The sequence below is a fragment of the Periplaneta americana genome, chromosome 2 (genome assembly GCF_040183065.1).
Source record: "Periplaneta americana isolate PAMFEO1 chromosome 2, P.americana_PAMFEO1_priV1, whole genome shotgun sequence".
NCBI classification, from domain to species: domain Eukaryota; kingdom Metazoa; phylum Arthropoda; class Insecta; order Blattodea; family Blattidae; genus Periplaneta; species Periplaneta americana.
Genome location: NC_091118.1, coordinates 35,343,209 through 35,355,981, shown reverse-complemented (window position 1 = coordinate 35,355,981; position 12,773 = coordinate 35,343,209). Strand labels below are relative to the sequence as shown.

General features: G+C 33.2%; 1 protein-coding gene across 1 annotated transcript in view; it reads left to right on the top strand.

Moving 5' to 3' along the window:
* Positions 1 to 5,400: 5,400 nt before the first annotated feature.
* LOC138692203 (uncharacterized) overlaps positions 5,401 to 12,773 on the top strand; it is a 50,723-nt gene continuing 43,350 nt past the window's right edge. Inside the window, exons 1-2 of the mRNA XM_069815293.1 lie at positions 5,401 to 5,489; positions 9,105 to 9,223. Of these exons, the coding sequence (XP_069671394.1) occupies positions 5,483 to 5,489; positions 9,105 to 9,223 (126 nt within the window). The 5' untranslated portion in view covers positions 5,401 to 5,482. The remainder of the gene's footprint in view (positions 5,490 to 9,104; positions 9,224 to 12,773) is intronic.

Sequence of the window (12,773 nt, the reverse complement as noted above, 5' to 3'; positions counted from 1 at the left end):
TCCATAGATAGTTGCTAATCAGTAGGATCGCTACTATCGCCTCATTACAGACAATGCGAAATAGTAGGCTTACCTGCAGAGTCTATTGTTCCTAATACCCTCATAAACTCAATCTTCGTGACTGTATATACTAGACTGTGGTAGTACGACAATAATGAACACTGAAAAACAACGGTTTTGTTCTCTTTCTAAAGATATAGTTGAAAATCATTTTACTGATATATTTGACCATTCTAGTAATATGACTTCGAAAATCTTCTCTATTCTTGTGATACATCCGAAGATTCTGATTCTATAATAGTAATTGAAAAAGAAATGAAAATCGTATTCACCAAAATGAAGATTGATAGGTTATAGCTCCAGGACCTGATCAAATTATTGTCCGAGTTCCTAAACACCTCAAGTCAGCAAAATTTCTGTCACTGCTAGGATCAGCCATGCTACACATTCTTTTTGATTAGGTAATATCTAGTCTTATAAATATTATCAAGGATTCTCTTCAAATATTACGTCATCATCCCTATTTCAATTAGTTCACTTATGTTTTGCCTTCAACAATTAACTTTCTTTTGAATGTTTCAAATATCACATTATATTGCACATATCTTTTGTATTCAGGGCCCTTGTGGTCACACAAATTCTTTGAGCCGATGTCTTTAATGAATGAATGAATGAATGAATGAATAAATGAATGAATAAATAAATAAATGAGTAAAAAATAAAGAAATAAATGAGTAAAAAATAAAGAAATAAACAAGTAAAAAATAAAAAAGTAACAAGTAAATAAATAAATGAGTCAATAAGTAAACAAATAAATTAGTAAATAAATAAATGAATAAATAAATGAGCTAGGAGGAGCGAGAGAGCTGTCAATCAAGCAAGATAGAAAGACAGATAGAAAAACTATATTATCAAACTATGAAAAATGCATAGACATGGTAAAAAAGTCTACTTACATTAAAATATGTACAAAATTGTCAATGAAATATTATTTAATATTTAAAAGGCCCACATGTTCGCTCTCTAAACTCTAAGGACACAATTGTATTAACATTTTCTAGATGTATTTCCTAAATTTAATAATGTTATTTTTATCTTTGACGTTAGCTGGTAAACTATAATATACCTTTATACCAATACCCTCGTGACCGGTCGATCTGACTGGGGTTCGAAGAGAAAACAAATCTCCTAAAAGTACAACCTAAAACATGGTATTTTCACACGCCCAATAGCAACATACGTTACAAGAGCGGTATGTTGACGTTTTCATGGTCGAGGAAAAGATTGAAAAAGCGAAACGTAGTTGAGCTTTTTTTAATTTCCGAGAACATGAAAACAAACATACCGCATTATTTTGTGTGAAGATCGTTTATTACATACCTGAAAGACGAATTTCTAATTAGTTGCAATGAAATCTCCATGTTGGTTTCTGTTTAATGACGGCAACTTCGGAAAACCAAAATATCTTTCTTCAACATTGTTGCTATAAAATGTTTTCTGTGTTTACTATACTCCAGCAGGCCGTGATATACGTCTGTCTTTTCTTTCCCCCAGTGTATTTTTCTTAGTAGGTTATTTTACGACGCTTTATCAACAGCTTAGGTTATTTAGCGTCTGAATGAGATGAAGGTGATAATGCCGGTGAAATGAGACCGGGGTCCAACACCGAAAGTTACCCAGCATTAGCTCATATTGCGTTGAGGGAAAACCCCGGAAAAAACCTCAACCAGGTAACTTGCCCCGACCGGGAATCGAAACCGGGCCACCTGGTTTCGCGGCTAGATGTGCTAACCGTTACTCCACAGGTGTGGACCCCCCAGTGTATAAATGCGAACTTAAAACAAACGGTAAGGTTATGTAATGATTTATTTTTCATTTTAATATTTTAACAATATTATTTATGTAACATATTGCAGTAATAACATCGGCATCTGGAATCTTGATTTTTTCACGGCTTCCTAAATGTTATGTGTATCAGGAATGCAATAAGTTTCGTGGAATAGTAGATTTTACTTAATTTTTGCAAATATTTAAAAACAATAATTAACATTGCAATTCAGGTGAAATTGCAGTGGTAAGTTTCCAATTTATAATTATTACTATGTTAAACGTCTCTAAAAATAATATGTTAAAAGCCTAAAGCAGTAAAATGAATGTGGCGCTTAAGCGGTAAGAAGAGGGAAATTGTTATGTGTGTTACGTTGGGAATACTGAATGTGGTATTTCACACTTACCGCGTATTGGTTCTGTGCGGAAAACAAGCAAATACGCACGATCTCGCACAAAATTCTTTACATAATGTGGTTCAGTATATTATACCCGATTACCTCAAGAAGTATTTGTATGTATTCCCCTAACACAGTCATGTCAGCTGATGCCCATATGGGCAAGCGCGCGCTTTAGAGCTCAGAAGAGCCTGAGCGCTTTAGAGCGGAAAGGAAAGAGACAGACGAAAGAGGTAGTATATACGCTTGGTCGAGCTATATCCATGTTAATTTTTAGATTAGTCTGAGAAATATAAGTGCATTATAAGAATTTAAGTTTCAATTTTAATGCTCATTTTTCACGAGTTTCCTTTTTATTCAAAAGTAGTATTTTCTCAACTTTTTACAGAAAGGTGAAATTTTCAGATATGTTTATTTAGTAGCCTTACAGGTACTGAAACAATGTTTTCGTAAATCTAATATATGGTAAATGTGTATTACTGAGGATACGTATTGAAATTTTTGAAAATATTCGCATGGAAAATATTTGTAAGGAAATGAATTAACAAAGGAACTACTGTTACATCATAAAAAAATATGTGCTCATGTGTTGTAAAAACGTCAGCTCCATAGCTTCAGCAGATTTCGAGAAAATAATTTAATATTCTGATGACAGGAAGTTGCGCACTAATATCACCTTAAAAGCATAATGCGATAAGGGCTTTGTTATGTAATATTAGTTACAGTTGAAACTTATATCTAGGTAACTTTGCTTTGTGCTGTAATATTGTTTAGATTAGTTTATTAATTCCATTTATAAGCCTAAAGATACCATTAATATCAATTCCAACTTACCAAGTCATACTTCACCTCTTTCTTTGGGATATCAATTTTTTTATGAATTATGTTTCATTCACTTAATATAGTATAGTTTTACTACTACGAAATTTATGTGAATATTCCTTCTTAACCCTTTATTATGTTATTAACTGCAATATTAAGAAACTGGTGTTAGTACTTTGTTTTACAGACAATATAGATAATATCAAACAGCAAGTAGCCATATAAAATAACGACATAAAATTTCACGTTCTGTTTGAAGTTTTTACACCACAGTTTTCTTAATCCAACAAGCTGCTTATTCATATACATAATCCTTGCTCCTTCTATACCTAGCGCTTGATGCCCGCGCACGACTTCAAGGTCAGAAAAATGCGCTTGCTTTGACATCACTGCCCTAACATATTGTATAATGAATCGGTAAGTAAGAATAAAAATAATAATATTCCTATAACATTTTCAGTTGACAAAATATCATAACAGTAAAAAGCTTTTCAGAGTTGAATACATGGAGCGAGCTGTCTCAGACGGTAGCGTTTGAGACAGGCATTCGGGAGGTCCCGGGTTCAAATAGGCCTAGTTTAATTGTTCCGGTATGGTATACCACCTTAATAATGTTATAACTTGTAAGAATTTTCGTGGTTTCCCTTACTCACAAAGGCAAATGCTGGATTAGAAATTTAATTACCATGATTCATCACCGTCTCAATCATCAATAACGTAAACATTAATTAAAACCTAAAGTCAGTTACATGAACACAAACCATCTACAACACACAATAGAAACAGGAACTCAGCAATAATAACAATGACCTACTGGTATACCCACAGATCCTAAACTCGCGGTATGATCACAGATACAGTGGAAGCTCTTAAGTTCGACATTCTCTAGTTCGACTACTTACGTAGGAGAATTAGATACGCCCCTATACGGGCACTAAGAAATGGGTTTGCCATTTGAATAGGAATTGGTCCTGTGTCTTGTAGTGATACTTTTGTTAAAGGAAAACAGAATATTTTATTGATTAGGACATCCATATTGATCATTGATTTTAAATTAATGAACTCTTCTTTTTCTATTTGAGAATTGTGCCGCTTGTGAGACGGAACTGTCGAAACGCACTGTGGTATAGTGGCCACGTTCAATTAGTAGGCTAGCGGTGTCAAAGAGGACGGAAACTTTGTAGTTTCAATAATTTTAATTATGTCGCGCTGTCCATTGTCGTCAACTCTTTTGAAGGCCGCTCCAATACTCCACGCGGAGTGTATGGACGGAAGCTTTGTAGTTTCAATAATTTTAATTATGTCGCGCTGTCCATTGTCGTCACGTCTTTTGAAGGCCTAGCCCATATCCATGTTATATTAATATATAGCAGCAACAAACAAGACGTGACAACGTCGCATTTTCATTTTATTATCGGTGCATGCAATAAAGACCTACAAATCTTAAAAGGAATGCCGCTGCCTAATAATTAAACGAGGCTACTATACTAGAAGCGCATACACAAGTCTCGGGGCGGGCAGAAAATGCAAGTACTGTACTGTATTCGTTGATGGATAACCAATAAGAATTTGTATTCATTATCCTACCACACCCACTACCTTATTGGACAGAACTTTGAATTCTGTTCTGTCGAACTTAGGATAGTCCACTGTACTTAACAAAAACAACTGAATAACTTTATTCGAATGTCATTAGGATAAAACGGAGAGATTTTTTCGTAACACTAACTCAACTCCGTATATTTATAGGAACATATTGCAATAAAAAACGTGTTATGCCTATATTATTATCCTCGAAATGAAAATGTATAACATTTAAACAAAAGCTGTTTTTATACATCTTAATTACACAACTTGTAACACTGTAGCACTTCGGAATATCATATAATACATATTCCGAAGCCGTTTTTGTCACGAGTTTCGCAAGTACGAGTGTCACTATTTTCATCAAAATGAATGAATGAATGAATGAATGAATGAATGAATGAATGAATGAACAAGTAATTAAGTAAATATTATCTGGTTAGTATACGAACATTGAAAAGTGGAATCGTTGATTGTGCAATTTGAGTTCTATTATCTAGCGGCTAAGAATTAAATGAGGTCACCAAAACCAAATGTGCATTTTCAAAAAGAGATACATTTTAAAGTAGCCAGATATATATGATAATTATGGTAATGTAGGAAAGTATCAAGGTCCGATTACCCTTCTTCTCCATTAGTTTTCCCATAGGTGATGAAGATAGCCTAGTTACAATTTTTTTAAAGATATGAACCAGTGTAAGGACAAAGACCTACTCACAATATCTGCTGTATGACGCAATAGCCTGGCCATGAGATAGTTCCAGATTTCTATAAAATACTGTGTGGATCTTGTCGACGCAAAGTTCTCTGGAAGATATTTAGCTCAGAAGTACTGTAGACTACAATACGTCATGTTTGGTAAGACAAGCTGATTTCAGTTTCTGAATTCAAATATTCATATTATGGTACATAACCTTTTTCAATCGGTTGTGTAGAACATCAACGCTTTTAAAAATGATTAGTGGCCTTTGGTTGCAGGATTAACGTGAAATAACGTTAAATATTAGACTTTGTCTTAAAAGAACTTTACCTTAGCAATAAAGTTAAATCTTTATCAAAATATTGCTATATGTACTCGTACATATATGATTTATTTACATCAACCAAAGTATTTATGTTTTTCATAAGTAAAGTTACATCTGTGAGTTGAGAAGTGTTGTAAATGGTTGTACTTAAGATGTTCGTATGGTTGCTGAAGTATGAAACGTAGTACATACAATAGGCCTATAACTTGCCCATATTACGGCCAAATGCCATGCCTATGCAAGAATTACTGTAGATCTAGTTGTTCCTTGGGCGAGATCAGAAAGGACGCATGTTCAAAGGCATCTTTCATAAACTGAACCAGTTCCGTATTGTAATAATAATAATAATAATAATAATAATAATAATAATAATAATAATAATAATAATAATAATAATAATAATAATAATAATAATAATATGATTTATTGCCAGAAAAATACAATAAAAAGAAATTGTGAAAGTGTGTGTTCTCATCCTCGGGGGAGGATTCGATACATAATAAATTTACATTCATAAATAACAATAAAATAACATATAAACATTTATGATTACTCATAAGAAATTCCTTGCATAAATTTTTGAATTTCAAACTGTTTGAGGTAAATGGATGTGGGTATTTCTTTATTAATTTGTTATAAATTCTAGGGCCGATATTAATACTATGGTTTAAAGCAGTGCTCGTTAAACACTTGGGTTCAAACATACGTATTGTATCCATGTCTTTGATTTTGTGTTTGTGAGTATATGATCAGAAATATGTAATTTTTATGTATACAATTTAATAATATACTGTAAGTTTGATGTATGGTATGCGCCAAAAATAAACAGTACTGAAATTATCGCTCATTTACTGTCCACGTTTCCTTAGCAACGAAGTATTTATTTATTGTTATACAACAGTTAGACATATTGTGAGTTCAGTGTTGTGTTGACTTCTGTAATTATGATTCTCACAGCAGAGGAGGTGTTTATTGTCGAGAATTATTTCCGGTCATATGGAGAGGGGCGTCAGAATGGGAGTGAGTTCATAAACGTCACGAGACAGATCGAAGCAGGTAGATAACTTTCTGCGGGAGTGAGTTCATTAACATCATCAGACAGATCGAAGCAGGTAGATAACTTTCTGCGGGAGTGAGTTCGTAAACAACACGTGACAGATCGGAGCAGATAGAAAACTTTCTGCGGAAGGGAGTTCATAAACATCACGGGACAGATCGAAGCAGGTAGATAACTTTCTGCGGGAGTGAGTTCATTAACATCATCAGACAGATCGAAGCAGGTAGATAACTTTCTGCGGGAGTGAGTTCGTAAACAACACGTGACAAATCGGAGCAGATAGAAAACTTTCTGCGGAAGGGAGTTCATTAACATCATCAGACAGATCGAAGCAGGTAGATAACTTTCTGCGGGAGTGAGTTCGTAAACAACACGTGACAGATCGGAGCAGATAGAAAACTTTCTGCGGAAGGGAGTTCATAAACATTACGAGACAGATCGAAGCAGGTAGATAACTTTCTGCGGGAGTGAGTTCATTAACATCATCAGACAGATCGAAGCAGGTAGATAACTTTCTGCGGGAGTGAGTTCATTAACATCACGAGACAGATCGAAGCAGGTAGATAACTTTCTGCGGGAGTGAGTTCATTAACATCATCAGACAGATCGAAGCAGGTAGATAACTTTCTGCGGGAGTGAGTTCATTAACATCATCAGACAGATCGAAGCAGGTAGATAACTTTCTGCGGGAGTGAGTTCGTAAACAACACGTGACAGATCGGAGCAGATAGAAAACTTTCTGCGGAAGGGAGTTCATAAACATTACGAGACAGATCGAAGTAGATAACTTTCTGCGGAAGTGAGTTCATAAACAACACGTGACAGAACTCATAGTTACAAACTTCGATACCACCCTTGTTAGCACAGAGTTCATATACCGCCTTTCTATTATTATTATTATTATTATTATTATTATTATTATTATTATTATTATTATTAGTGAAAATATTTATTCATAAAAACGACTAAAGCCCTGCAGCGTTAACTAGTCCAAGTCCAACAGAATAATGACAATTTTAAATTTTATTATAAACATAGTGCCATTTAGAAAGATGGAAATGTATTTAAATATACGGTAAGTTCACATCCAGTCATTTAAAAATAAAGTCCTACGAATTTCACTCAATTCCTCTTGGTTTGTCCATAACAGCCAACTACACAGAGAAAATGGTATTGACACAATCAAACAATTTATTCATTCACAAGCTAAGAAGCTCTATAACAACCTAGAAAATGTTCCAGGCGCCATCCACTACTTTTTGGAAGAAAGACCATATTTCCCACCAGAATTAAGAGCCGACTTCCAATGGACTTCATATTATAATCAAAATTTATCATCATACTAACCTATGTATATTGCTTATTAACAACTTTTTGTTCACTGAGAAGCCCAATCTAGGCTGCACTCAATTCTATATCATGTGTTGTATTTATATTTCATTTAGAAGTGGTCAGTATACCGCTAAATGCCCTGATCGATCAATAAATTGTTTTAAAAAATGTACAGTTGCGGAAGTGACATTCAATAAAAAGTAAATTTATTAGGTGTACTCTATGGTGAAAAAACTTCTTTTTATTATCTTTGGATTTCTTTATAATTAGGTTACAGTGTTCCTCATTGATTTGTGGAAACAATTACGAATCACCAGCCACAATACACAATTGGAAATTTGCAATCGACAATGGCTCTGGTTGGCTGAAATTCAACGGCTTCTTACATGCCATTGGCGTATTTGTGCTTGGGCGAAATAGTCAGTGAAAGAATTTTGTTCTCAGGAAAATCAATGTTTTTTACTTACTCATTGTATGGAGAGATATGATTTCAGCATTCCTGATACACTGAAAAATTGACTTGGCTAAGTCGTCGTCTGTGGACAACGATGTCTCCTGATTGGGTAGAATTTGTTCACATTCATTTAACTATAGTCCCGTCGCACTTATTTCCGACAGCCAGTCACGTTGCAGGTCGGCTACATTTAAACGTGTGCGTCTTTTCATTCGTTGCTGATGACGTTATGCACTTCCTAAGGCTCGATAAATACTTAATATAATCGCCCGCCATTTTGATTCTTTCGTTGGCGTTCGCAGAAAGCAGACGAGGACGTTATTTGCCGCTCAATTACAGTGCGTTTGATTTATTATCATAAGAGCTACGGCATGATAATGTTTAACGGTGCGGCAAATAGATTCCTCGTCTGGTAGCTCGGCAACGAAAGAACAAAAATGGCGAACGATACTACCTACCTAGACTTTATAGAGCCTTCACTTTCTAAGGCGTAAGCAAAGAGGAGGAGTCACGCCGGAAATAATAGCGATGCGACTATACATATCAATATGCATCGACGTTATGCACTGCATGAATACTTATACTGTCTCGAAATTTCTTTACAGGTGCGAGAGTATCACTCCTGATTTTGTCCTTGTCGAGTTTCTATCAAGATTTGGAAACGAAAGATGTAAAATGTGACATTGGAGCGCCTCCCATGAAAGACTTCTCTCGCCGCCTACGTGTACGTAACATGCCATTGTAATTAGTTTATCTAATTTAATGAACCTGAAACAAACAGTTTTAAAAGTATCCTTAGCTCAGGTAGCTTTTCCTGTAGATAGGCTATAATGTACCCTATCAGAAATATTGTTTTGTGTTCTCGGTAAAAAGAAAATTCGCGTTAAAATATCGGCAGGAAATCTCTTCGCAGTTTTTCTTTTGGGACAAAGAAGGAATAATACTGTAATAATAATGTAGAACATGATAGATCTCTGATGGGAGCATATTAGTCTTCATTATTAACCGAGCTTCCAAAAAAATTGTGGAGGAACTTCGTGGTAAAATTAAAAAAAAAAAAATAATTATCCGCTCACAAGTCTCTCACTGAATTGCATAAAATTTATGAAGTTGACTTTGAATTGATTAATCAACCTCAATATTCCTCTCATTTAACCAGCTTACTACCTACAGTAGCGTGCAAATTAATGAGAACATCCTCTTAAGGCTGATTTCACCAACATGTTACTAATCCACAATTATTGTAATTCTTTAACACTTAGAGTTACATATAGGTTTAGGTTTATTATATATAATAGATCACAGACACATTACATACAACAATTTTACACAAAGATATATTATTATTTAAATACAATTTCTACGTTTTACCTATTAACATATTTGTTTTGTCTTGCACTAGCTTTCAGTTATTGTGCAAGACTCAACTCATTCTAGAATATTGGTACCGTCAGTATTGGTTTACCTTCCTAAGATGTACTTCCCTCTTCACTCTGCAATGTGCAGCTAGCGTATCTAAATCATCTCTAATTCTAGTTTCTTCCATACCTCTTTCCTTACAAAAGTATTTATACAGTTCATACAAGCTCTCTCTCGTAGGTAAGCCTTCATTCCTTAATTTTATTTCATAATATTCTTTTGACGTACCTTCAAAACTATTAAATTTAGAAATAAAAAAGATAGCCAAATAATTTCTAACTAAGTCAAATATGTTATTATCTGTGAGTCTAGACAAAGCGTACCTTCCAAACTTGAATTTATTAGTCGGCTCAGTAACTGTACTTTCCCTTAATGCTTCCTTCCTTCTATTTTTTAATTTTGCAATCTTCTCCGGTATTTTATTTTCCGTGTATTTGTTTATTATTAAGGGATGTTGACTTTCCTCGTATTTCTCCATACATCTACACTTGTTACTTTCTTCCATGCATAATTTTACATCTATAACAAGAAAAAGAACCATATATACACATACACATACACTACAATTGTTTCACTATTTATTTATATATTTCTTAATTACTTTCGTTCACATCTATTTCCTTTATTCTATCCAATCTAATTTTTTTAACCAAAAAAAGATATAAACCTAATTGCTTTTGCAATTTTATGTTATTAATGTTCATGAGCTTTTTTATAGCTATTTCTTTATTTATTTGAAGGAATTTTTCTTTTATAAATTTCTTACGTATATTTTCAGTATTTTGACACTCAAGAACAATGTGAATGTCATCTTCTCTCCTTCCACACAATGGGCATGTGCCTTGAGGTATATTGCCTCTATTATTTCTTAATTTCCAAATCCCCAGTCTAAACCAAGCTAGTCCAAATCTTTCCTTTATATTTACATTTTCTATATATGTACTCCTTCCCCATATTTTTTATATTCATTAAAAAATATTAGGGATCGCATTTCATTGTTACTACTGAAATCATTTTGCCTAGTTATATTTTTACATCTTGATTTAATTAGATTTAGGCTTGCTGACATATTTCTTGTAGCTAAACTATTCCATAACCACCCTAGTCCAATTTTAAAGATGTAATTTTTAATATTCATTATTGCTTTATTTGTCGTATTATCAATTTGATTTGGTAAATATTGTTTCATCAACTTATTTTGCTCACTTTGGAGTCTTTTAATTAAGTATTTTGTGCTTCTGACTAATATTGTGCTCATGATACTATCCATTCCCATTTCTATTCTAGCAGCATTATTTGAAGAATTTGAACTAATATTTAATACTTTTTTACAATAAGTTGCTCTTATTCTATTTAATTTCATTATAGCTTTATCTTCTAATCCCCATATCTCACATCCATATAATAATCTAGCTTCAACCGTAGTGAAATAAATTCTATTAAGCATATTAACCTTGATGTTGGGCAATTTATACATAGTACAGTCTATAATCTTTACAATTTCCCTACCAACATTATATATATTATTTATGTGATAAGACCATTCTCCTTTGTAGTTTATATTTATTCCGAGGTATCTTAAGTTCGTCGTCGTTTTTAAGTTAAATTCATTGATAAGTATATTTTCAGACATTGATCGTTTACACCCCTGTTTACATATTAACAGTTTTGTTTTATCTTTGTTTAACTTCAGGTCCCAGTTTAAGCAATAATTTTCCATAGTGTTTAATAATTTCCTCATACCTGTTACCGTTGTTGACAATAGAAGTGTATCGTCAACAAATTGCAATGCAGGTGCTTGCACATTCCCAAGAGTAGGCCAGTGCCCACAGTTATTCTCTATGTCGTCAGCTAAATCATTTACGTAACATATATACAGTAAACCGCTGAGTGCTGATCCTTGATTTATTCCATTAGTCATGGGAATTTCACATTCGCTGTCTGCCCCCGTTACCTCATTTATTATAATGCAAGCATTTTCATACATCGCCTTTATATTTTTAATGAAACTACTACTCAGACCGATCTTCGCCAATTTAAAAAACAGTTTATTTCTATTTATAAAATCAAAAGCCTTTGATATGTCAACAAGGCAGCAATATAATTTCCCTCTCTTGTATTTAGTGTATTTGTTTATTAATTCATTAACTAATATTAAGCTATCTACAGTCGATGTTCCTTTTTTATATCCGAATTGTAAGTTGTTAATAATATTATGTTTAACCAGCCAATTTGCAAGTCTCTGTGCAATCAGGCTTATATATAGTTTACTAAGGCTGGATGATATAGAGATACCTCGATAGTTTCCAGGGTTATTCCTATCGCCTGTTCCTTTATAAATTGTAATTATTTTTGCACAAGCCCAATTTGCTGGATAATAGTTAGAATTTTTTATTTTATTAAATAGTTTTAATATCATTTGTTGATATTTGTTTTTTGTCATCATTTTCTTCCAGAAAATTGTTGGTATTTCATCGCTACCCGCCCCTTTGTTCTTTGCTTTTTTTATTACTACTTGTAGTTCTTTAATTTTAAAATCACAATCTAAGTCATTGTTATATTTATTCATTGGTCCTATAAAGCTTAATTCTCTATTTATATCCCCTTTATTATATATATTATAGAAATATTCCCTCCATTTAATCTTATCAATTTTTTTTGTTTGAGCTAGCATTTAATTTAGTGCTTTTTAGATATTTCCAAACTTCATTTATGTTATTGTTATTTATCCAATTATTTAATTTTTTGGATTCATTCATAAGGAAACTTTGTTTTTTGTTAATTATCAAGTCTTTATAATTTTTTCTTTTGTCTATATAGTCCTGTTTGTCCTCTTCTCTTTGTGTCTTTTTCCA